Source organism: Diabrotica undecimpunctata, chromosome 10 (genome assembly GCF_040954645.1).
Source record: "Diabrotica undecimpunctata isolate CICGRU chromosome 10, icDiaUnde3, whole genome shotgun sequence".
Classification (NCBI taxonomy): Eukaryota; Metazoa; Arthropoda; class Insecta; order Coleoptera; family Chrysomelidae; genus Diabrotica; species Diabrotica undecimpunctata.
In genome coordinates this window covers 59,353,384-59,379,301 of record NC_092812.1, presented here as the reverse complement: position 1 = coordinate 59,379,301, position 25,918 = coordinate 59,353,384, and the positions used below count along the sequence as shown (strand labels likewise).

The window sequence follows — 25,918 nt, the reverse complement described above, 5'->3', positions numbered from 1 at the left end:
AATTTTATCCATCAATCTTTCGCAGAAATCCATTCTACGATCTGGATCGTCTTCGGTTAGCTCCTGCACAAAAGTCAATTTATATGGATGAAGTTTTTCTTCATGGCGACACCTTGGGACAGTTGTGTGACTCACATTTTTTTGACGTGAACTTCACGTTGGATTCTCTGCGACCCTTTACGAAATATCCACTTTCACCTCATCTTCAATGAAGTTCGGTTTTCTTTTTAATGGTTTGACATGTCCAAGTTCTCTGAATTGTGCATAAATTTTAGACACAGTACCTTGTGCAATATTAGGCAACTGAGGATACCCCTGATTAAATAAGTTTGCTACTTCAACTTGACTTCTACGATTCTCCCCGTAACCGATCATCATTAAAATCTCAATTAGATGGGTCTCAGTTAAATATTTCGTTTTTATTTCTGCTAGAAATTAGTGAGCGTAACATACGGACTGAACCTTAATATTAAGAAAACTAAATTCATGGTTGTCAGCCGTACAAATTTAGATCCCGGGGCACTAATGGCAGGTAGCGAAGAGATCCAGAGAGTCAACAGATTCACTTACCTCGGAACTACCCTCAACGTACAATGGGACTACGCTCAAGAGATTAGATCCAGAATTGAAATGGCACGGTCTACATTTATTAAGTTGAGATCCTTGCTGTGCTGCAGTGATCTCAGTTTGGGAACCAAGATGCGAATAGTGAGGTGCTACGTTCTTCCAGTGTTACTGTATGGAGTTGAAGCCTGGACACTGACGCAAGCCACTGAAAAACGAATCGAAGCCTTCGAGATGTGGATATACAGAAGGATACTAAAAATATCTTATGTGGACCATGTCACCAACGTTGAGGTCCTACAGCGCATGACAAAAGAAAAAGAAGTGCTTAATTTAATTAAACAACGCAAGCTTGAGTACCTCGGCCACGTGATGCGGAACGAAGAAAAATATCGAATTCTTCAACTTGTTATGCAGGGTAAAGTATTTGGCAGAAGAGGACCGGGACGCCGTCGTATCTCGTGGTTGAAAAATCTCCGACAATGGTTTGGGATGACCTCAGCGGAGCTGTTTCGCAGAGCAGTCAACAAAACCATGATAGCCTTGATGATCGCCAACATCCGGACCGGATAAGGCACTGAAGAAGAAGAGAAATTAGTTTTTAATTAGGAATTTATTATTTTAATGTAAAATGTCAACACACCAACAACTGATTGATAACAATCCGCAGTATTTACCGATATAGTTTAATTAGCAGACTATCTAGACAGTTTTTACCTATTCATGACAAAAAATATTAACACGGTTACTAAACAGAAATTTTCCCCGATATACTGACACTTAGAGTAGAAGTGTATTGTCTGTATTTAGCTAATTTAAAATAATACCATAACACATGATAAATTATTAATTTCAAAATTTCACCTTGTATTTTTCATTATAGACCCCACATGATATAGTTCGTTGAAATCAGGTTAAAATCTTTTAAAAACATAAAAATATACAGGGTGTTTCATTAAAAATAAGGATTATGGACTATATCAGACTTGCGTGGATCACCCTGTACATTTAAATTTATGTTTAAAAAGCGCACATTTAAATTTAAAAGTTAACGTGTCCCAGAGTTTTTTATTATTTTCTATAATAAGGACACAAACAATTTTATTTCATAAGTGGTTTCCACACTGCATAATAATCACTGTAAATACGTATTACCTCTTCCGAGGTTGAGAATCTATTGGTTCTTAGATACTTATGATCAATTTTATGCTTTTCTGGAAAAATGAAGTATTTAGTAATTAAGACATTTTTATTGCTTCACCCTTATACAAAACACAAAAATTATTGTAGCTTCATACTTAAACTACAACACCCATTGTCTCTCGGAAGCTAGAGTACTAATTGTTTCTCGGAAGATGGTGAATTGATAAAAGGCTCAGAACTACAGCAATAAATCAACAATGAAAGACGCCAAAGTGTACCTATCTTAAAACTTGTTTATTTCCATTTTTTGTGAATTTAAGAGAGTGAGATCGGTAGCACATGGTTAGGAGGTACTTTAAATTAGGAAAAATTTAGCAATAAAATATGGACCATATACCTTAGCTGCCATATTATATGGATAGTGTAGCTTAAGAGAAAAAATGTTTTCTGCTTTATGTAAAGAATATAGTAGCTTTCCAAGCTAAAAGCGAGGGACAAATGACAATTATTTTTTACAAACTGTATCGGCACTATTTCACCAGGGATAAGATTTGCATTGAAGGATGATGGGAACAATTTAGCGAGTAAGTTGAAACATTATTCAAGAAAATTTAATTAGCAATACAAATGACGCTAAGATAGGTTCAGTCATCATTCAGCAATTAATTCATAGCGGTTCACTTTTCTGGTTTCAACGTTTTTTTCATTTTTTTTTTTTCTGACGGAGTGTACTTGAACCATGTTATCCAAGTATGCACGATTGGGATCTTTTTTCAATTTAATTTGTTAGGTATAATCAACCCATTGATAAAATCTGAAATATTCATTTGTTTCACTTCTACAGATTTTCTTGAAGTCTGGACTGCATTGCAAAAGTCTTGGAAGTTATAGGTTTTACCTTGTTTTCTTACCGAAATAAATGTATGGCTAGCTTTAAAGTAGTTGAGGGTGATGGTCTCAGCATTTATTTCAGAATAATTTACAATCCCTACAAGAAAACTACACACAGATTATTTTGAATGGAACAAGCATACAAAGTACTAACAAGATCCTCCTTTTTTTCGACCACTGATTGCCTCATGCCATACACCGGCAAACGCTTTTAGCGTACTTTGACTTCCTAATGGAACAAAACTTTCATAGTATGTTGTTAACCTCTGCGTAAAAAATACCTTTGTCCTTCTTTGAACACCCATTCTCTTACACAACGAAAAAAATGCCCTTCTTTTATTGTACGATAAATTCCAAAATTGAGAATTTATTTCTACTCTTCTTTCTTCAGGAAAATTGTCGCTACAAGCCAATAATTTGCAACATTTATTGCCTTCAGTCTATCATTTAATTTTCCGGCTTTTAACTCCTTCGATTTTTCTCCTTTTTCGTGGATCATCCTTTTTAGTCACACCCTTATCTTCTTTTTCTAATATAATAAAGCCCTCCAGCAACAAGCATTTCTTGTCAGAACAGCTAATGTTAATATTGTAGTTAATAAAACTGCAGTATCTACATAGAGCATAAAGGAAAAATGCAGCATTCGATAGGTACACACTGTGTTCTTCCTTAGCACATCGTACTTACTGCATTTTCTTTAAGCAGGTATGTAAGAGTTGCTTTAGATACTGCGTTTATACAAATAATATTTTAATAAACAGCTGCATTTTTACTGTTTTATAAAAAGAGCAAGTTTCTCTGATTCCAGCGATATAAACAAGTCTATATGTGTAATTTTTGTTCATACTGCGTTTTTGCATACGAGAGCTGCAAGCACTCCCTTTTTGAAGACGAAACAAGCAAAACCTAATATCTGCACTGAAGAAGAAGAAGAAAGCTGGATAGCTCATGCGGTGGAACGTCTATCACGCATAAGGCCGTAGATCGATCTCCAGCGCAGGCAAAAACATCTAGATATTTGTATTATATCTATAACCCCCCAGGTGTTGTTGAAGCGTAGCACTGGCCCAGATACTTTCCTTGTATACCGTAGGCCCAATAGATAGCCCTATACTATTAAAGAATACTAGCAGTATAAAGGGGTACTATTATAAAGAAGAAGAACTTAGAGCGAAAACGTTAGTGTGAATAGAGTCACTTATTTCTCTTGTAAGAACATTTTATTCGAGCGAGAATTTTTCAAGATCAGAGCGATAAACTGAATACACCGTACAAAATTTCCAATATTTTGTAAGCCGCGTTCAACACGGGAAACCACATTTTTTCAATTCACTTTCCATAAATAATTTTTAACCTTAAGCCTCTCTGATTTGGGTGTTCACTGGCATCGTAAAATCTCTTTATTCATTCTTTTAGCTAAAAATAGCTTAGATACTATCTAAAATCACTGTAAACACGATGTTCTATTCATGTACTCGCGCTGGTGCAGGAAGTGGCTTTTAAAAAATGTTCGAAAGTCACTTGTTTTTTATTGTAACATCAAAGTCATGAAATTGGAATACCAGAACTGTCATAAAGATTAAGTAGGCAAAATTGTCTTTTAAATCTTAAAAAAATGTGTTTTGTCAACAGTTTGTAATATTCTTCAGTTTTGGAGATGTTAGGTACGAATAAATTAATTGATTTAACAATCAACGCAGTATAATAATTCATTAACACGGAAAATAATGTAATTCAGCGCTAGGAAAAAACTTCTCCTTTCAGAGTCAACAACACAATCATGTCTCTTTTAAATTTATTTAGATTTTTTTTGTTACATTTTACCCAGTTTATACTCTAGAAACACAATTATGGATAATATAAATTATACAAAACATTTCTAATTCTGTTTAGTGCTTACAATTTCAAAGCCAAAACATATAATAAACATTAATTTATTTTAGTTTCTGTCTCACCAACTGCTAGGTCAAAATATAGGCCAAGCTTTTTAACTCGTAAAACTATAAATGAAGTCATTTATTGTTAATGACTGAAATATTTGAAATTTATGAGGTATATGCAAAAAAAATACTTTGCTTTTTTGGTAAAGTTGCACTACATAAATATAAAATGTGTTCTTAACTTTTAAGTACTTTAACCCATTATATGCCAGTGTCATATTTATCGATCACTGAAAATTTTATTTTTTTCAACCCTTAAAATTTGTTTAAATTTGAAGAAAAATTTTTCGTATGTGCAGTATTTCAGTATTTAGTGGATTCTGATTCTGTGCACAAGTCGTATTTTTTTTAAATTTAACTTTTTTTAAGGTAAGTATTGGTTTTACTTTTAACTCATTACAATGATGTTTATATACTAGCCAGACGTTGGCAACACACATATCTAATATTTATGTAAAAATACCACAGTCTAGTCCTAATAGGACTGCGGTATAATCCTAAAAGAGAATTAGCTTTGTCCACACCTCCCATGTGTCGGTTATACTGTTTTATTATGACAGGCAAGGAACATCAGCTTTTTGTTGGGAATGTTTATCATATCGCTTTATATGAGTTACAGGCTCGATAACACGATGAGTACTACCTAATGACATACATTTGTTATCATGCCATTTTACCAGAATTATCCCCTTGTGTGAGTCAGATTTATAAACATAGGAGCCTCTAGGTCGCTTTTGCATAATTTTGTCAGCTTCTAATGGACAACTGGCAATTCTATCTGCTCTAAATATTCCTAAGCTAGTTTTTAAAAATTAAACAATGGTAGGCTGTTAAAATAATTGTCAAATAACACTACCATCTATTCTTGAATTTGAATGGTTTTACACAGTGCAACATCAATACCGGAACCAACACTCAACTCCTTATCTATAAAAACATGTCAATTCGTTAGAGGTACCTGCTAACTGGTCAAACGTAAACTCACCCTGATAAGCTATGAAGTATGTGATGATGCCAGAGATAATTGCTTTTACAGACAATTTGAAACCCCATTTGTGAGTTTATTTTTTATATATCGTCTAAGATTCCCTGCAAATGTACGTAAGGTTGTAAGGAATCATAATCTCATCCACAGAATATTCATGGCAAATGTGGAATTTCTGACAACTTGTTCTAGTTTTTTCTATTAGGGGCCTTATTTTCAAAAATCCATATTTAGTATTTGTAGATAGTTAAAAATTATCAAAATGTAAGTACCTTCTAATTTTAGTAAAACGTCGTAAAGGTATTATGTCATTATTTTATCAATTCTAGTATTTCTGGCCCAATAATCACTTATAGCAGGTAACTTTATAATGCTCATAGTAAGAGTTATGGAAATATATTCTGTACTTTCTGCACTAGTTAGTTGTAGAGATGAACTTGTTGTTTCAATTATTTCAGATGGAGGTAAATCTGGAACATAATTTGTAGGTATATCTTCTTCTGATCAAATATATGTTACTACTGGTTTCTTTCCTTTTTTTTTACTTTCTTGGGTTGTGACTCTTCCCTATTTTTTCCTGCTTAATACCAGATTCTTCTATTACCAACCCCATATATGAGTTCCACCTATTTGCATTTCATAATATTCATCTCCCGAATCCTGCAGCTAAACACTTATCAAAATGCTTACTTTCGACGACGTCCTCATCATCGTATATACTGTCTGTATCTGATACATCTGCCCATCCAACAGGAACTACGTAGCTCGTTCTTTTTTCGTATGAAGGAAAAAAAATTGATGAAAGGCCTAGGCGTCTACTTTCGTTGCTAATACACAGTAAGCAACGCTGTGCGTATGCGTACTTGGACCAATGTGAATCAGCTCCAATAGCAAAATGCAAATAAATAAAGTTATTTGGAGGACCAGTATAACGTACCACGAAATTTGTACAACATTGTACATTTGTACAACAAAAAAATAAGCTCGTTAGTAATTATTTTTGATGACCTCGTTAATGATACATGCTGAAAAGGGGGGACTCGTTGATAAAACCTTGCATTTTGTAAGACAAATATTTTTCGGTTAATTTAGATAATTATCTTGAGAATTACCAAAAAAACAAACCGTTAGTAATAAATTTTTGAGAGTTGTCAAATGAACATATTTCATCCCTATTACCTGTTAGCTACCACAAACGCAAATTGTTGTAAGGGCCAATTGCACTCTTGATGTCGGTGTAATTTACACTGTGTAATTTTTTACTATAGACCTCAGCCTGTCTGCTTTGCTTGTTTCCCTCATTTTCGAAGTATTATTGATTGAAGTTGGTTTCGCGTTTTGTGCTTTTTGTACATTACAATATTACATTTATTTTTACAACCATGGGTTCGAAGAAGAAGATGATGTATATTGAACTAAAACGTGAAATCATTGAAAAACATAAGCAAGGTGTACGAGTAACTGACTTAGCGAGGATGTACGGGCGTACCACACCAATGACATGTACTGTACTTAAACGGAAGGAGGTGATAAATGGTGTAATGGACTTCTCTCCATGAAATGATGTAGAAACTACTAATGGTGTGGGTGACAGAGAAGCAGCTTCAAGGAGGAACCTTAACGTAAAGCATCATATGTGAGAAGGCACGAGCGATTTACGAAGATTTGCTGAATCAGATCCCACACACTTCCACAAATGATGAATCGGAAGACTCGTTTCAAGCCAGTCGAGGCTGGTTTGACAACTTTAGAAAAAGAACCGGCATTCACTCTGTCATCAGGCATGGTGAGGCAGAAAGTTCGGATGTGAAAAATCTGAGGTTTACATCAAAACGTTTTCTGAACTGATAGAAGCCAAAGGATACATCCCCCAGCAAGTTTTCAACTGTGACGAGACAGGGCTTTTCTGGAAAAAGATGCCGAATAGGACTTACATAACGGCAGAGGAGAAGACGATGCCAGGTCAAAAACCTATGAAAGATAGATTAACTCTACTACTTTGCGCCAATGCGAGTGGCGACTGTAAAATCAAACCTCTTCTAGTGTACCATTCAGAAAATCCGCGAGCCTTTAAGTCACATAAGATTTTAAAAGAAAAACTGCCACTTATGTGTAGGGCACGAATTACACTCATATGTCGAGATACCACTGTATGTTTTTTCACCTCCGAGAAGGGGTGGTTTTCTCCCCCCAAGTAAAAGCAACCCCGGGCTTAAGTCCAAAAGTGAAGTAGAATATCAAATTTTTAAGCAAATCCGTCGTGACTAGGAAAATTACACTCCAAATCGGTGATTTACAGGAGTAAAAAGTCTGTTGAGTGCACCAAAATTAAAGACTGTCAAAAATAAATAAAGGAAGAAATGAACAAAATGCAAGAGGCGAAAAAAAAGATTGAAGCGTTTATAGAAAAGAATAGTAATGTGAAATAAAGAATAGGAATATGAAAGCCAAACTAGAAAGATCCGAAATTATTATCCTAAAATCAAAGATGCAAAAGGAGTAGAGAAAAACACTACAGACAAAATTATAAAAACAGTTTAACTGTTGTCTCCTACAGCGACAGAATAAAAGAAGAATCCCAGAAGAAATATTGGGTTGAAAATGGTAGAACTGTCACTTGTTGACGTTTATATTTAGTATACTCTAACAAATTACCATGGCAAGATGTACGCTTGAGCAACGTTTGGAAATTATTCTAAAATTTTATGCTAATAATCGTTCTTTTGTGAATACCTATCGTGCATTACGTAAAAGTTATGAACCAAATCATCGTCCTGGTGTGCATGTAATTCTTCGAATCGTGGAAAAGTTTGAACGTGAATTTACTCTGCACGATACGAAACCACCAACTAGACGCCGAAATGCAAGAACTCAGGACAATATTGCTGCTGTAAGAGCCAGTGTAGCGGAGAATGCAAATGTGTCCGTAAATCGTCGTTCTCAAGAACTTGGACTCACCAGAATGACAACTTGGCGAATTCTGAGAAAAGATTTAGGCCTACACCCTTACAGGATTGTTATGACTCAAGAACTGAAGCCACTTGTCCATCATAAGCGTCGTTTGTTCGCTGATTGGGCTCTAGACAAACTTGAAAATGAGTGCGATTTTTTCAAAGAAATAATCTTTTCCGATGAAGCTCATTTGGTTAAACGGCTTTGTGAATAAGCAAAATTGTCGTTTTTGGAGTGAAAATAATCCACATGAGACTCTTGAGAAGCCTTTGCATCCAGAAAAAGTTACTGTCTGGTGCGGTTTATGGCATGGTGGCATCATTAGACCTTATTTTTTCGAACATGGTGTAACAGTCAACGGTGAAAGGCATCGAACGATGATAACGGATTTGGATGGCATATTTTTTCAACAGGACGGTGCCACATGTCACACTACTACCCCAACCATTGATTTATTGAAGGAGAAGTTCCCGGAAATATTGATTTCTCTTGATGCCAGAGATCCCAGGAAAATTCAGCAACTTCGACCAGATGCTTGGCCTCCAAGAAGCTGCGATTTAACACCGTTGGATTATTTTTTATGGGGCTATGTTAAGTCATTGGTCTATGTGGACAAACCACAATCTATTGAAGATTTCAAGAGGAACATAGAGCACACCATTCGTGAGATTAATGCGGATATTTTGCCATAAAGTGACCAAAAATCGGGTTCGCTCCTGCAAACGTAGTCGCGGTGGACATTTGAATGATGTGTTATTCGGAACATAATTATTATCTATTATATTTTGCAATATTTTTTTTTATTTACAGCAATTTTTACCGTTTTCGTTTAAAAAAAACATCAGGACATTCTTATTGGGAGACCCCTTACAAATAAATGTGGACAACATAATCTCAGATGACCCTACATGAAATCAGTACGTAAATCATAAATAAATAGATCTCAATAGGAAGTGAAAATAATAGCCAATTATATGTCCAATATTAGTAATATTCGGGCGTTTGATACAAAATATAGCCAGGAAAGTCATGACTTCATATTTATACTGTACTGATCTGTGAAAACTGGCCTACCGCGCTCGTCCTCATGACTGTTCGGTCAAATAAATTTATTTTGAAGATTTGGCGGGGTGAGGATATATACTGCGATTGAGTCCCTTGCTTTTAAATTTAAGGCATACAGTTTTTATGTATATAAATAACTTAGTCGCTTCCAAATACTATTCAATATCTCCAGCATTATTGTCTGGAGGCTATGCCCGCTATTTACAGTTTTGTGAATTTCGGCAAAAGATAAAAAAATGTGTGCGGATTCATTGAAAATTTTTGGTTTGACGAGCGCTGCTTGACAATTCAGTGTGAAGTTATATTTAGTTTGTTGTTTTGCCATATGTGAGCCAAGAAATTGTGTTACTTACAAATTATCATTTCTCTCCGAAGATGAACTTTGTTACCAATATTTTTAAGAAGTACATTCAGGTATTGTACATTTTATGTTTTGTTCAAATTACGTTCACGAACAATGGGATCCCTGCTGTATTATACTATTGCTTCAATATATACAAATATGTTTTTTACTTTTTTTGTACATTTTGTATTATTTTCTATTGATCTAAATTTATCTGAGACGCAATTTGCCTTGTTCGAATTTTTTGATCGCTTTATGTTAAAGTTTTATTATACGCTGTTTTTATATTCTTTCAACATCTTCTTTTTATACTACGCTGCTTTGACCGTACTCAACATGTATGTAAATCAACGTAAAAGGTGAAGTTTTTTTAAATATCCGACAGTCTATTTAATTATTATGTTTTCTGAGTGCACAAACATGGAGGTTTAGCAGGAAAAATACCTATAAGCTAAAGAAAAATAAGAAAACATTAGATACTAAACTTAAATGACTGAGAGAAGGAAGTGTAAGCTACTACAAATGAAATTGGAAGTTTTTTCATTTTAATTCTTTTTTTTTTGTATACGCAAATAAATTTAAACAATTTTTTAAATTGTTTTAATTACGGTTTACTACAACATTCAGCTTATTAAAGTTTGCATACAAATCCAAAATACTATAAATACATGCACTTACGATTTTGATTATAAGTGAATATTGCCATTATTTTATTTAGAAATGGGTTATTTTTGTTTCTGCGCGTGCAAACTTAAATATGAAGTGGCCTTGAATTTTTAGAAACATGTATTTAAATTTTGAAAACAAAAATAAAACGAACAGCTCAACTTATTACTCCCGACGATGAGAATATATAAAAAATTTTAAAATATATTAGGACCTTAGCCGATTCGTGAACGAGGAGTCGCAATAATGATGGGACAAGAAGCTAAAGACGCACTCATGGACTCCATCGGAAAGAATAATATGAGCAAAATTCAGAGCGAAGTTTTTCCGTTTGTCTGGGAAAAAATCATTGATTTCACGTAAAAATCTTATACAGATATTAAAGGTTGTAAAAGGTATATGAAGGGTAGCTATTGAAAAATCCGTGAACACGTACAGCTGATTTTGCTTTGTTTTTGTTTTAAACAATCTTAAAATGTAAAAAAGTCAGTTTTTACATATAAAACGTTTCTTATGCAGTTTAGAGAACAATGGTTCAAATAAAAATTGTAGATCTTAAAATGTTCTTCAATTTGCGAGTTTCTAAATTAAAATAAAGAATTTACCAAGATAGTTGCAAAAACCCCGTCATTTTGCAGTAATTTATAAATGTTAATAACTTTGTTGTTTGAATAATGGCATGTAAAGAACTATGTGAATTGTCAAAATGTCAAAAATATGGTTCATATTAAGAGTAATAGTGGCGAGTGGAGGGAGAACCCAGAAATCTACGCATTCAAAAAATGAAAACGCATCTTCAAACTACTACAATTGTTTATATCTCCGGATCTACTCAACTGATTTTAATCTTTCTTTTTTAATTTGTATGTACTCTTTGCGTACATTACAAATATGTAATTTGTTTATAAATTAATATATAATAAATATAATATAAATAAAAATAATAAACTAATAAACAGTGTAATTTGTTTAAACAATTTAGGAAAAAAATTCTCCCAAAAAATCGATATTTTTTATATACTATCATTGTTATAGTGTATTTTTATGTATGAGAGAGTAATAAAACAATAAATTATGTATGCAAATCCCTAAACTGTTGATACGGGTGACTCAATGAAAAACAGATATTTGTCAACAAGTTTACAGAAGTATATAGGAAAACAATTTTAAATTGAGTATGACCACCAGGTATAAAGGTTGGAGCAGAATAGAATACAATAGTTGTGAGGGTTACTAATCCCTAAATAAGGTTGCCAGTGTCGGAGTGATGGAGGTTAACAGGTACTAATGAATTTGCAAGAAATGTAAGATGTTTATTTTATTGGTTATATATAACCAATAAAAGTTTAATAAGTACCTACCTATTTGCAAAATAAAGTTTAATTCTTTAGATAAAATAAAACGTTTTATTTTATCTGAAATAAGTGCATTCCACGAAGTAAGGGTTTCAACAATCAAACATTTAATTCTTTAATTCCAGGAATCTACGACAGTAATTGACTAGATAATTACCTTCTAAACTTATTCCACAGAAAATGTGATAGTGGGTTTTTCCATTTTGTAGGAAGGTCCAAGTGGCGTATTCAAAATTCTTAACAGTTCACTAAAAGTAGGTACTTCAGTTGCAAGGTGCAGTTTATTGTGTATACTAGTGTTATGGAAAATTTGGAAGTGCCGTGTAAACGCCGAAAAATTGGTCCTTTAACAGTTAATGAAAAAACATTAATATTTAATTGTTTTAAATCATTTACAGACAAACGTTTATGTGAAAGTGTTGATGAGACCGTTGAGTTAGTTAGCAGTACACTTGGTGTTGGGAAATCTACGATTTACAGAGTTATTAAAGAAGAGAAATGTGGTAGTTTTCAAATGCCACGTAATGCTCCAGGAAAACCAAAATTTCAAATAGAATATCATTTTAAAGAAGGACTTCGACGGAAAGTGCATGAATTCTTCTTTAGACAAGAATTTCCAACATTGGATAAAGTTCTTGTCTCAGTTCGAGATGATAAGGATTACCCAGAAATGAGTCGAAGTACGTTATGGAAACTTTTAAAAGAAATAGGCTTCCGCTGGAAAAAGAATCCCAGAAAGTCTATTTTATTAGAAAGAAGCGATATTGTCATATGGAGAAGACATTTTCTAAGAACCATAAAGGAAATGAGAAACCAAAAAAGAAAAATATTTTATCTTAATGAAACATGGATCAACGAGGGTCATACACCAAATAAATTTTGGCAGGATGAAACTGTTACAAGTCAAAGGCACGCTTTTGTAAATAACTTATCTACTGGTTTAAACCCACCATCAGGAAAGGGACGCAGGCTGATAATAGTACACATTGGCAGTTCAGACGGTTTTGTTGAAGGTGGTTTATTAACTTTTGAATCAACTCGTACCGGTGACTACCATGAAGACATGAACTCTGATGTCTTTCAAGAATGGTTCGAACAAATGATAGATCTTCTTCCTAAGAACTGTGTAATAGTAATGGATAATGCAAGTTATCACTCCAGACTTATAGAAGGACTGCCCACAACCAAGTGGTTAAAAAAAGACTTGCAGAATTGGCTGAGTTCAAAAAATATTACGTACCATCCCGGATCTATAAGAAAGGAACTTTATTCGTTGTGTGCCCTTCATAAAGAAAAATTTAAAAAATACGAAATTGATGAAATTGCCAAAAATCGTGGAATGACAGTACTTAGATCCCCACCATATCATTGTGAATTAAACCCGATTGAACTGGTATGGGCACAGATAAAGAGTGAAGTTTCAAGAAAAAATACCACTTTTAAAATTCATGATGTTAAACAGTTGTTTTTGGAGGCCGTAAATAATGTAAAACCTGAAAACTGGGAAAAGGCAGTAAATCACACTATTAAAGAAGAGGAAAAAATGTGGAAGCTGGACAATATTACTGATAAAATGATCGAGCCAGTTATTATAAATCTTGGTTCTGAAAGTTCATCTTCTGAATCTGATTTGGATTTGTAACAAGTAGCTGTAAGTTTTATATTAATATTTTTATTCATCTATTTAACATACCTTAGACGGTTTTAAAAACTCTTTTTCTCTTTTGTAATTTTTAAAAATTAAAAAAAATGTGAATTTTTTAAAACCCTTTTTAATGTAGGCCAGTCAGTTCTAATATAGTGTGTGATAAAAGAGGTCACTTTTGTTTACATACACATAACACTTTATAACACTGAAATAATTCATTTATTTTTTACAATTATTCAAAGTAATTTTTCAATTAATCTTGAGCACGCCCATGGAGTGGTCGGAGGTACCAGTTAAAATTATGCTAATTACTCTCTCGTTCATAAAAATAAACTATAACTATAGGAAAAGTTAAAACACACTTTCTTTAATAAATTATCTTTAATAAATAATTTAATATTACTTAATTTTAAGTCACATTTTTAGCCACAGTTCTGAGAGAAATCTTATTTCCCCGATCTAACACACTACATATTCTGCTAGGATTACTATCACTTGGTTTACTTTGTTTACTAATATATTTTTTATCTTTTCAGGCTGAACCATCACATAAGATGGATACTAAAAATAAACTGGGTAAGTATTTGTTTTTATCAATAAATTTTATCCGCAAATAATGATCATGACAACATCATAAAAGCACACATTCCAATGGCATACAAAATATCGTAAATATTCCCATCGTCCTTTTTCCGGATATAGGATTGGCCTTAGTAAATGAGGGACGAATCTTCCGAGTCCCAATGCTTCCCAGGCACTCCTCCACCTCACTCCCCCCTCATAGCAGGTTGATGTGCTACGAAAGGCTACTATCATAGCTATGCTTGTTATATGAGAGTCCCAGGAAAAAGGACCCTCATATGATGTCCTTACCGATTAATGTGGGACAGCGTATTATCTTCGTATTGCTGTTGCTTGCCCGGATGTTGGGTCCCCACTTTGCGCTTGGCCCAATAGACTGCCGGAGTGATGACGTAGATTTTATTGACATCTGTCAGTTTCAATTTCCAAACAAACCTTGTTGTTTGGAAATTGAAACGTGAATTTTCGATTGAAAATTAGGGTGTTTTTTCGATATTAAATTAATATCAGATAAAAAAATAAATTTTTCAATTCCAAAAAATTACAGTGTGTTTGGTACATACTAAGGCAAGTTTTCACCAAATTTCGTAAAAAAAATTTTTTTGTAAAAGATAAAAAATCAAAAACTTAGTTTTTTGAATTTTCCACAAAAATTTTGAGGTTATGTGAAAAAAGTGTAAATACAAAAGTTGTAGATCTTTTTGTTACATACAACTTTGCCATTCCATAGCATTTGTAGTTTCGCCGAAAATCGCGATAAACCGATTTTTACCCTTAAAAACTCACCCCCTCCCACTTCCCGACTTCGGATGGAGTGGAATTTATTTTTTCGTCCATTTTTAGCATATTCTCTTCCTTTTCCAATAGGTTTCATTCTACTATAATTTTTTTTGACTTTTTACCTTTTTTAAAGGCTTCGATACTGGTCTATGTGGCACACCAGCCTCCATGGCTACAGCTTCGGATAAGGCTGGTCCTATACGAACTCTGGACCTCCTGTCGGCTAAGTATGACGAAAGAAGACATGTCATTACTTCATTATAACCATATTGGTTTATTTTATATAGCAGGCCTTCGTGTCAGACTCTGTCGAATACTTTACTGGCATCTAGAAAGACGGCTGCTGTATATTTCTTTTCATTAAACCCTTTCGTGCTGTATTTTGTTGGACGCTGTACCTGAAGTTCACATGAGTGTCCGGATCGATAATTTTGTGGAAATGTGCCATTTTTCCCTGGTTTTTCGATCATTATTACGTAAGCTTCCTTCCATCTGACAGGAAAATGTCATAATCTTAGAATGTTGATGATTAAATTTGTTATGTATACTATTGCTTTTGCTGGTAGATTCTTCAGAGCTCTATTCGCAATATGGTCCGGTCCTGGAGCTTTTTTGGCGTTAGTACGCTTGATCAACTATCTGACCTCTTAAGGTAGGTGTGGTAATACCTGTTGCCCCTTCTTCTTTTTATTGTCCTGTATCTTCTTTCCACTTCTTCTTTCTTCTGTGAAGTCTAGATCTTCATCGGGATGATAGTTTTTCCTACATCCTATTTCTAGCGTGTTTTACATAACTTTCACTTTGTCTTCTTCTGCGTACACAATTCCATTTTCCCCATGTACGGTGGAATTGGCTTTTTATCTTTTCTTAGTATTTTAGATAGCTTCCAGAACGCAGATTTATTTGTGTTTAGTTGCTGGATATAATTATCCCAATTTTCGTTTCGATATTCTTCTAATTGTTTTTTGACTTCCCTATTTAGCTCATTAGCAATTAAAATTTAATATCTACCGTTTTTTGTCAGGGTAATTAGTTTTATGGCGTGGTAAGTAGTATAGAGTTCAACTGTGTAGACAATAGTATCATTCGCAAACCTAATTTGAGGATCTTTTAGTTATTACAGATGCTCCCACACCGTCAGTTTGTTATTTTTGAACCATCAGTATATGTATGGATTTTGAATAACGTATTTAGTAAATTCATAGTTTTGGTTATTCAAAAGGTGTATCCAGTTGTGACCATTTTTCGATATCTAACAAGACATCTAGAGCAAGATTTGAGAGGTTGTCAAGTTTTTGCTTTGTCCAAATATTACGAGAAATTTTTCTTATTGCGTCGTCTCCTTTCGAAGGTTGGCGATCTAAATGGCAATTGTAGCCTTTCAGTTTCGAGTTCTGGGGTCCTCGTACTGATCTTTTACATTGTACTTTGCCTTTTAATATGATTTGGAGTAATTCATATCGTTCACCTCTCAACACATGGTCTAGGTATTGTATTTTCCTCTCTTTGATTATAGTAATTCTTTTTTGCTCATGCGCGGAAGTACTTCATCGGTGTAACTGTTTGTACCCTTCGAAACCCTAGCTTCCTCAAAAATTTCTCTCCAGTCGTCCCTAACCACCGCATCGCCATCCTCCGCCAAACACGTATTCCCATATTTCTCATGTCTTCATCGATGTTATCAAGGAACCTTGTTCTGCGTCTTCCTCTTCTTCTTTGACCAATGGATCTATCAAGGAGCGTTTTTCTAGCTGGGTCATTTTGTTCCATCTGCATTACATGCCCTATTCACCTCAGACGTCCTATCTTAATACGTTTTACGATACCTGGTTCCTAGTATATTCTATAAAGTTGTATCGTCTTCTCCACACTCCATTGTCATTCACTGCTCCATAGATTCGCCGTAGTACTTTTCTTTACATAGTTTGTGTAGATGATTTTATCCATTTTAAAGTAAATGTTTTAGAAAAATGATTGGCATATTATCCGCATATAACCTTTTTGTTTTTGGGATATTTCCTAATAAACTGCGTTCCACTTCTCATTTTCGAACATCTTCCAGCACGAGACCTTTTGAAATATCGTAGAATGATTCGAATTCGATAAAATAAGTATTCTTTTTTAGCAAAACTGTCAGCAATATCGTTACCAGCAATTCATTTATCCTCTATACGACACCCATAACAAAGTTACTTTGTCTTGCTCACCAGTTCTTTAAGGGAGTTTTTGCAGTTCCAAGCTACTACATACTCAGAAGTTGTAGGCTTCACAGTCTTTAGTGCAGCTTAGCTGTCAGAAGCAAAAAAAAGCTTTTCCATTATAAATTATAATAATTGAGAACGTATACAAGATACTGACTTTCTGTGAATTTTGCTAAAAAAATACTTAGTATTCTCTTCATATTTTTCTAAGAAATCGGTGCATAATGTAACTCATGTAACAATGGAAAAACATACATTTCATTTCTAAATAAAACATATTTGTTAGATATCTAGCTTCTTCCACTCGTTGTTTCGTTGAGAATAGATCTAAAAATTGTAGTGATAATTATTGAAATGTTGAATAGGTTATTTTCGTACGATATGGTTATAGCAAACTGGTAAAGTCCATTTCCATCCTATTGATAGCACATTATGTATGCAAATCCCTAAACTGTTGATACGGGTGACTCAATGAAAAATAGATATTTGTCAACAAGTTTACAGAAGTATATAGGAAAACAATTTTAAATTGAGTATGACCACCAGGTATAAAGGTTGAAGCAGAATAGAATACAATAGTTTTGAGGGTTACTAATCCCTAAATAAAGTTGCCAGTGTCGGAGTGATGGAGATTAACAGGTACTAATGAATTTGCAAGAAATGTAAGATGTTTATTTTATTGGTTATATATAAAATAATTTGTGGCCGTAACAGGGGCCGATTTGTAAAAAAATGAATATTATTTTAATCAAATTCCATTTCAGATTCACTGCTTTCTTCAGAATCTAAGGAATCCTCAACTCCAATGTTAATTATTACCGGTTCCAGCATTGCATCAGTCATATTATCCAAATTCCACATTTTATTTTCTTCCTTGTGAGCATGACTAACAGCATTTTTCCAATTTTCTGGAGTTACTTTTGATAAGGAATGTTCTAATAATTGTTGTAAGTCTTCTAATTTAAAAGTTTTGTTGTTGCGTCCGACTTCACCCTTTACTTGAGACCATATATTTTCTATCGGATTCAGATCACAGTGGTATGGGGGTAAACGTAAAATAATTACACCACGGTTTAATGCCATTTCATCAATTATATATTTTTTATAAGCTGCTTTATGTTGCCTTACAATAGGTAATAATTCCTTTTTTGTCGAATTCTCCTTGTACTCAATTGCGTGTTTATCCAACCATTCGATTATCTCTCCTTTTTTCCATGCCGTTGTTGGCAATTTTTCTGCTAGTCTTGAATGGTAACTAGCATTATCCATGACTATGACAGAATTTTTTGGAATTAAATCCAACATTTGCTCAAAATATTCTTCAAAAACGTCAGCAGTCATTTCCTCGTGGTAATCTTTGGTTGATTTTGAGGCAAAACTTAATAATCCACCATTGACAAAACCGTATTCGTTTCCAATATGGGTTATTATGAGTCTGCGTCCTTTTCCAACGGGAATATTGTTTATTCCAGTAGATATACCTTCGATGAATGCCTGACGGGAACTTTTCACATTTGTATCAACCCATAGATATGGTACAGTATGACCTTCATTTAGCCAAGTCTCGTCCAAATAAAAAATTGTTTTCCCTTCTTCTCGGTACTTTTTAATAGTTCTTAGATAATCTCGTCTCCAACATACAATGTAATCTTTTTCAATTAAAACGGATTTTCTTCTATTCTTTTGCCAACGAAATCCCATCTCTCTCAATAGTCCCCATAATTTCTTGTTGCTTATGATTGGTAACTCTTCGTTTTCTCTAATTAATGTTTGGATTTTGTCCAATGTTGGAAATTCTTTGTTAAAAAAAATGAGTGGACGCTGCGTCTTATCATGTTTTTATGTATTTCTTCAATTTCCAAGGGTTTACTCCCTCCACTCTTCTTGGGAGATGAAACAGTTCCTCCTTTTCTTTCTTTTAGAAATCTATAAATTGTTGCTTCTCCAACCCCTGTCATATTTGAACACATGTTAACGATTTCACGAACATTACTTAAAGGGCGTTGATGTACAAGTGCATCGTGTACATTTAATATTATATTTTTGTCTCTTAGACTGAAGGCACCTTTAAAACTACTCTTAACCAGGATAAAACCTGTTGTCGACGTCATTTTTAAATGCAAATAACAAAATATCGACACCAAAAACGTAGGTAGGTAAGACATGAACAATGTACATCTACAAACTAAATGGAAGATGCAAACAATTTCTAATTTATATTATTGGCATAAGCTGTAATGTGGCATAAAAACTACTTAAACTATCATTAGTGAAGCCTTATCAGTAATTCCAGGTAATCGTTCAAAGAAGGTATTCTTTTTTTGTCAGGCGATAACTTGTATAGAAAACAATAATCACCTTTAAATTACTGTTTACATTAATTTATTTCGTGAAACATTGAATTCTCTCGTTAATCACCCGTGTATAATTAACAATAATCGTGTGGCATATATACCGACGTTTTTTACGCACAAAAAAGGTATAGTGAGATTAGTGGACACTTATTTTACAGAAGATTTTTTAAAAGATAATGAATTGTTGACGGCATCTTAAAATATTAATTTTTTTTTTATTTATTTCAAAACAAGTATAGAGTGACGCCCATGGTTTTTTGACCTGTTGAGGATTTGCATACATAATGTGCTATCAATATGATGGAAAAGGACTATTTTTACTCGACCCAACTTTATAAACGGGTTTGACAGTTGAAATGTGTAGTATGTATTTTTTTGGGGAAATATGTTTAGATTATTTAATTATTCAAACTCAATATTTTGCTCGTAACATAAAAACTTGTTTGTCCTTGTTGGTGGGTCCTCTTTTTGTTGTCTTTTTAAAAGATTCAAGAATGCCCACTGTAATTGTACTACGATGCTGTAAATGATCCATTTTACCACCACTAATTCTATACAGTTGCCAGACATTTTGTTCTGCTAGATCCACTATGTGGCTTATTTTGGCAAAATACCATTTCTTGCCACGAGTGGCTACTCTGTAGTAGCTGATATTTTCATCTGCGAGATCGACGCCACCCATGTTTTCATCATACTGTTTTATATTAGGTTAATCAACGAGCACATTTTTTTTTATTTTTGAGATTACCGTTGTACTTGCTTTGTTGCTATATCTGATTGTCATTTGATATTATGGAAGCAACATTGTCATTCCATTTGCAAACTAGTATTTCACTTTTCTCTGCCATATAGTAGTCAAACGAACGTCTTTCTTTCTTTTTCAGTGTGTCTGAACCCTCAATATCACAATGTTTCCCTAGGCGATTTTCTCTTATTTTACCTGTTCCTTTACATCTCCTTCCCGAAGAGTTTTTAACAATAACTTTATAGCAATCCATTGTTGTTAATTGTCAATTTCGTGCCGGACAGAGTTCCGCGACCGCTATGTATACATATTCGGTGTCGAAACCACATATAAGATATTTAAGAAGTTATAATTTCTTGTAATAATGATATAATTTTTTGTTCTAAAAATATTTTTTAATACTAAATTGTACCCCAGTTTAACAAAAAAAGAGCAAATTTAGTCCTGTAAAACCGGAGATCTGTCTTTTTTTTTCCAAGTGCTCTATCTTCCTTCGACTAGCCCCACTCCTTTTACTCCAGTCGGGACTAAAAGTGCTCTTTGTTTAAACAATTTTCAGTAACTTTGTTTGCTAAAAGTATTGTTAAAATCTTGACTTTTCACACAAAAGATTGGTTAATTTCAGCTCATAATGTTGTTAATTAACGTAACAGTGATTAAAAAAAAAGTTGTCTAAAGGTTGTAAGACCTTTTTTTAAAACGTGTTTTTTAACCAGCTTTCCGAATATTTCTTGCGATTTAATTTGAACTAAATGCTACGGAGTTATTGTAAATGTTTATAAGATTAAAAAGTGCTATTTATTATTAAATCATTTCGTGTACATATTTTTTATGTAATGTATGTTGACGTCAAATGTCTAAATAGACAAGTTTTTAATTTATAAGCAAAATAATGAGTTTGGCGTTTTGATTGTTTATTTAAACATATTTCCACTAAAAAATTGATGAATCCCAAATAGTCTTTTCGTCTTATCTCATAATACACATTTCAACTATCAAACCCGTCTATATAGTTGACGAAAAATTCCTATTTTCTAATTTGATTGGTCTATAGAAAATTGAACAATGATTAATTTTTTCTATAAGGAACGCGTAAAAGCCTCTAATTCCAAACCAAAACAAAATAATAGCATCATAAAGTGCGAAAAATAAAAGATTGCGAGAGTTCTCAACAAAAAAACGGACGTTTGTATGTCAATTTATAACAAAAAGTGAGTAAAAATAACACAATCCGATCGATAAGCTAATGATAAGAGGGCAGACCTAATTAAATTGGATTGTAACGTTGTCGAAATGTGTGAAAAATCCTGATATAAAAATCTTAAAGTAGCGTAAGCCAATAAAAAATTAACGATAAAAGAAAACTCGATAAACCGGTTCTCAAAGTAAAACGGTCACAATTTTCACAGAAGAGTATAATGGATATTACTGGAGTCAACTAGAGGAGTAGAATGATTGGAAAACTTGAAAAATTTGTTCAATAAAAAATAAAACGTAGGTAACGATGAAAAGATATTTTTTTGAATTGTTAAGTTGCTTAAAGGACAGATTGATATTATTAGAAATATGCATGAGTAAGTTCATCTTTTACATCCAGTATACATCATCCATACACATTACAAAAAATATGGCACTAATAATTTTTGTAAATTGTATTGTAAGGATGCGAGAATTAAAGAATAGACATCGACGTTGCCAAACTTGTCGTTAAATCTCCGTAAAATATATAACCTGTTTAAAACCTTAAAAGTAAAAAATGAATATGGCATACTTTTCTATGGTGTTATATTAGGTATTTACTACGTGGTGTTCAATTCCGCTAGAGTTATTTGCGCTCTAATAGCATTATTATTTATACTTAAATAATAAAGGTTGAATGGGTGATAACACTAATAACTCATCAACTTCTTACTTGGAGTGCTCAAACTCAAAAGTGACTTATTTGAGCCAACATGTGGAAGACTCCATCGTTTAGGTAAATAATGCTCCATCTACAACACTTGGTTTTCCTCAAGTCTCTTAAAACTTCACATCTCTTAATTAATTTATGTGGTCATTCCAAAGAGTGTCCTTATTTACTTTGACTTATTGTTAACTTGTAAGCTTGCTAAGAATAACTATATAAAATTAATTATAATTTTTCGCCTTCATTTAAATATATTTAGTGTCGTAGATTTGATAATTGATATTGACCTTAATACAAAATTAAAATCGATGGCATTAAATTAGGCAATATAAATATGAACTTTGGCAACATTGCTTTCGGTAGGTAAGAAAAGAATGCACAACAGCCATTCCTTGAAATACGCTCGATTTAAAATCGGATAAATAACCTACAAACCATCCAACAACTCGCACTAGGGCAACATAAATTTAAAATTTTTAATGTTGTTTAAAATCTGTTGCATTAAAGATTTGAAGTATAATTGCATCTAATCAATTTAATAAAAAATAAGGAAAAACGAATTGACCTTGATTGTTTGATTGTCAGATATTATGACAGTGACAGATAATTCAGTGACGTTTTACTGCCGTTTTGAACGCCCAGTACAGCACATGTTTTTATCGTTATGTAGTTTCGTGTAAAGAATGTTAAAATAAGTGAAATTTATACATTCCCATCAAATTCAAGTATGTAACTGTCCATAAACTACACCCTTTTAAAAATCCAATAATTTTTGTTTTGTATCTATTCATTTGATTGAGTGTTGTTTAGTTGTCAACTTCTTTTTATTTAGATTGTATACATATTGATAAGGGCATAAATATGCTATAAAAACCAGTAACTTACACTGGTTTAAATAATCCATGAGGATTTTCTCAATTCAAACATACTCATATTCTTAAAAATTAATTAAAAGTGAGGTATCAAGTAATATACTCAGAAGTCAATTGATGATCTCAAAAAAGTTTATTAGGTTAGATTTTAACATTAACTAATTTCATTTTTTGTAGACGCTGTTTCCAATGAGGCATTAACTAGTCCAAAAAAGACTGATGAAAATTCTGAAACCAATAGTGAAGATCAACATTCAGAAAACATCAAATTTTTTGATGTGCAGAATGAAACTTTTGAAAATGGAGAATTTAAAAGTCTAGAAAACATAGTAGAGGAACAAAATCAAACTACTGACTCTGGTAGACATTCACTAGATTTTGATTTACAAATAGGTGAACCTGTTCGTATTAAGGTCTCAACACATCCAATTCCTTTGAAAGGGAGTGATTTTATATCAAGTGTAACAGTAAACCACGAGCAGTCATTACAGGACCCTTTAATCCTTCCTATAGACAACCAAAATAGTCAGCTTGATGACTCATTTGAAATTCTAAATCCAGTGCAGACTGATTCATCTGAAGACTCGAGTCAATCCACTGACTCAAATAGAACAAGTATAGATTCACAATCATCAGATGATAACACAAATTCAGGACATCAAAATTTAAATAATAGTGATAGTCTTGCAAGTGAATATTCTTCGAGTGCAGAGGATACTGATTGTTCCAATAAATATAAAAATCTCCTTTCTCTATTGAATGAATATAGACAATCCACTGATTCAACTAGAAAGGTACTAACTGACTTAGTAAGTCCAGGAAAGAAATCATATGACAACTTAGATATAGAATTACAAAATCAAGCTGGCAGTGATATTAACATAAATTATAAAGATCAGGTTCATCTAAATGGAAATGGGCTGTCTACTGAATCAAGTGGACCTAATAATAAAACAGATGTTGAATTTCATGATGAAACTGAAAGTGATGTTACTGTAAAGTACAATTATCTCCTTTCTCTATTAAATATAGATTCAGCTTATTTTTCTTCAGATTACATTGACATTGTTGTAATATACAAGCAACTTATTTCATTATTAAACCTAAATGAAACACTTCACTGTTCAGCCGGTACTGATTATACCACAAGATACAAAAATCTCCTTTCCCTAGTGAACGAACATAGACATGCCACTGAGTCACTTATAACAAGTACCATAAAGAAATCTACAGATGACAACATAGATGCCGAATATCTGAACTCAAATGATATAAAAAGCTCTCCAAATGGTTTTGCAAAAACTAATGAGATAGTTAAAAATATAAAAGAAAAAGACATTGTTGTAAGTGAAGAAGTGATTAAAGCAGAAGTTGGTGAAGATATTAATATTGTTCAAGCTGCTGAAAAAAATAAAAGGATAAAAGTCAGTGTTTTCTCAGGTATACACACAGATTATACTAAATATTTCAATAGCTCAAGTGATATAGAAAGCTCTTCAAATGAAAGCGAAGAATCAAGTGATATAGAAAGCCCTTCAAATGAAAGCGAAGAAGTGATTAATGCAGAAATTGGTGAAGATATTAATATTGTTCAAACTACTGAAAAAAATAAAGGGATAAAAGTTGGTGTTTTCGCAGGTGCCAACCTAGATGCTGAATATCCGGACTCAGATGATATAGAAAGCTCTCCAAATAGGAATGAAGTTCAAGGAGAGGCTAGTGTATTTGAAGAACCAAGTGAAACTGTAAATAAAAATAACTGTTTATCCAAAGAGTTATCTCAAAAAGAACCTAGTGATATCTTAAATGTATGTGTCAAGTTAGATAATATTTTTATTGAGGATAAAAGTGCAATTGAATGTAGTACCACTAGCACAGAAATTATTTCTGTAAAAAGTGAAGAAAGTAGTGAACTTGTTGAAGGTTATAGTCTCAAAGTTCCTGAAATTTCTGCAGCAAAATTTTTAGAAATATCTGTTCAAAATAGTTCTAATGAACTTGATAAAACTACTTCATGTCTAGATGATGATGTATGTCTTAACAACTCAACTTTATCACCAAATAACTCATCTGATGCTCCTGAAGAGTTAATAAAAGATATTCCTGTTGTGCCAGTAAAAACAGATAGTGATAATCTTGATGGAACATTTTTAGCAGAGAGCAATTGCAGTACCTCAAGTTGTACAAAAAATAGTAGGCAGAGTTCCCCAGTAAAAGGTGACACTGAAATCTTAAATAAATCTTTCAGTGTTGATACAAACTCAAATTTGCCCAATAATATCTCCTCTGATGTGGTTAACGACTTGATAAACAGTAATACAGAGATAATTGGATCAACCAGTGAAACTAAACAAAAGTCTGTTGAACCAGACAGAAATTATAATTTCAAGGTAAGTTTTTCATTATACCTTTTTTAAATAATTACAACTACACTAGTCTATAATTGATTTCACGTAAAAGTCTTATACAGATATTTGAAGATTCTAAAAGGTATGTAAGTAATAGCTGATGAAAAATCAGTAAAGGCATGCAGCTTATTGTGCTTTATCTTTTTTTTTAAACAATCTTAAAAAGTGAAAAAATATTTTTTGCTTATAAAACGTTTCTTATACATTTTAGAGAAAAATTGTTTAAATAAAAGTTATATATCATAAAAATTTCTTAAAACATTAACAATTGACTTAGATAACTGCAAAAAACTCTTATTTTTGTGACATTTTGATACATATACATACACAATAACGCCATTTTTTTATGTCGCATGCTTGTATGTACACTTAATGAAAAGCTGGTGGAAAAACACACTCTTCCAAAAAAAAAAAACCTATCTCCAATAGGAAACAGGATGGCAACAAATATGTTTTTCGGTTTTTAAGATTGTTTAAAAAAAAAGACAAAACAAAATCAGATCAAGACAAAACAAAAT

General features: G+C 33.0%; 1 protein-coding gene across 2 annotated transcripts in view; it reads left to right on the top strand.

Annotated features, from left to right (window-relative positions):
• LOC140451878 (uncharacterized) overlaps positions 1 to 25,918 on the top strand; it is a 46,536-nt gene that overhangs the window by 10,189 nt on the left and 10,429 nt on the right. The window contains exons 1-3 of one of the 2 annotated variants that reach the window (XM_072545802.1): positions 9,634 to 9,954; positions 14,089 to 14,128; positions 23,170 to 25,382. In XM_072545802.1, coding sequence (XP_072401903.1) covers positions 9,916 to 9,954; positions 14,089 to 14,128; positions 23,170 to 25,382 — 2,292 coding nt within the window. In that variant the 5' untranslated portion in view covers positions 9,634 to 9,915. Of the gene's footprint in view, positions 1 to 9,633; positions 9,955 to 14,088; positions 14,129 to 23,169; positions 25,383 to 25,918 lie in introns of those variants that run through there. The other variant, XM_072545803.1, reaches the window with a different exon arrangement.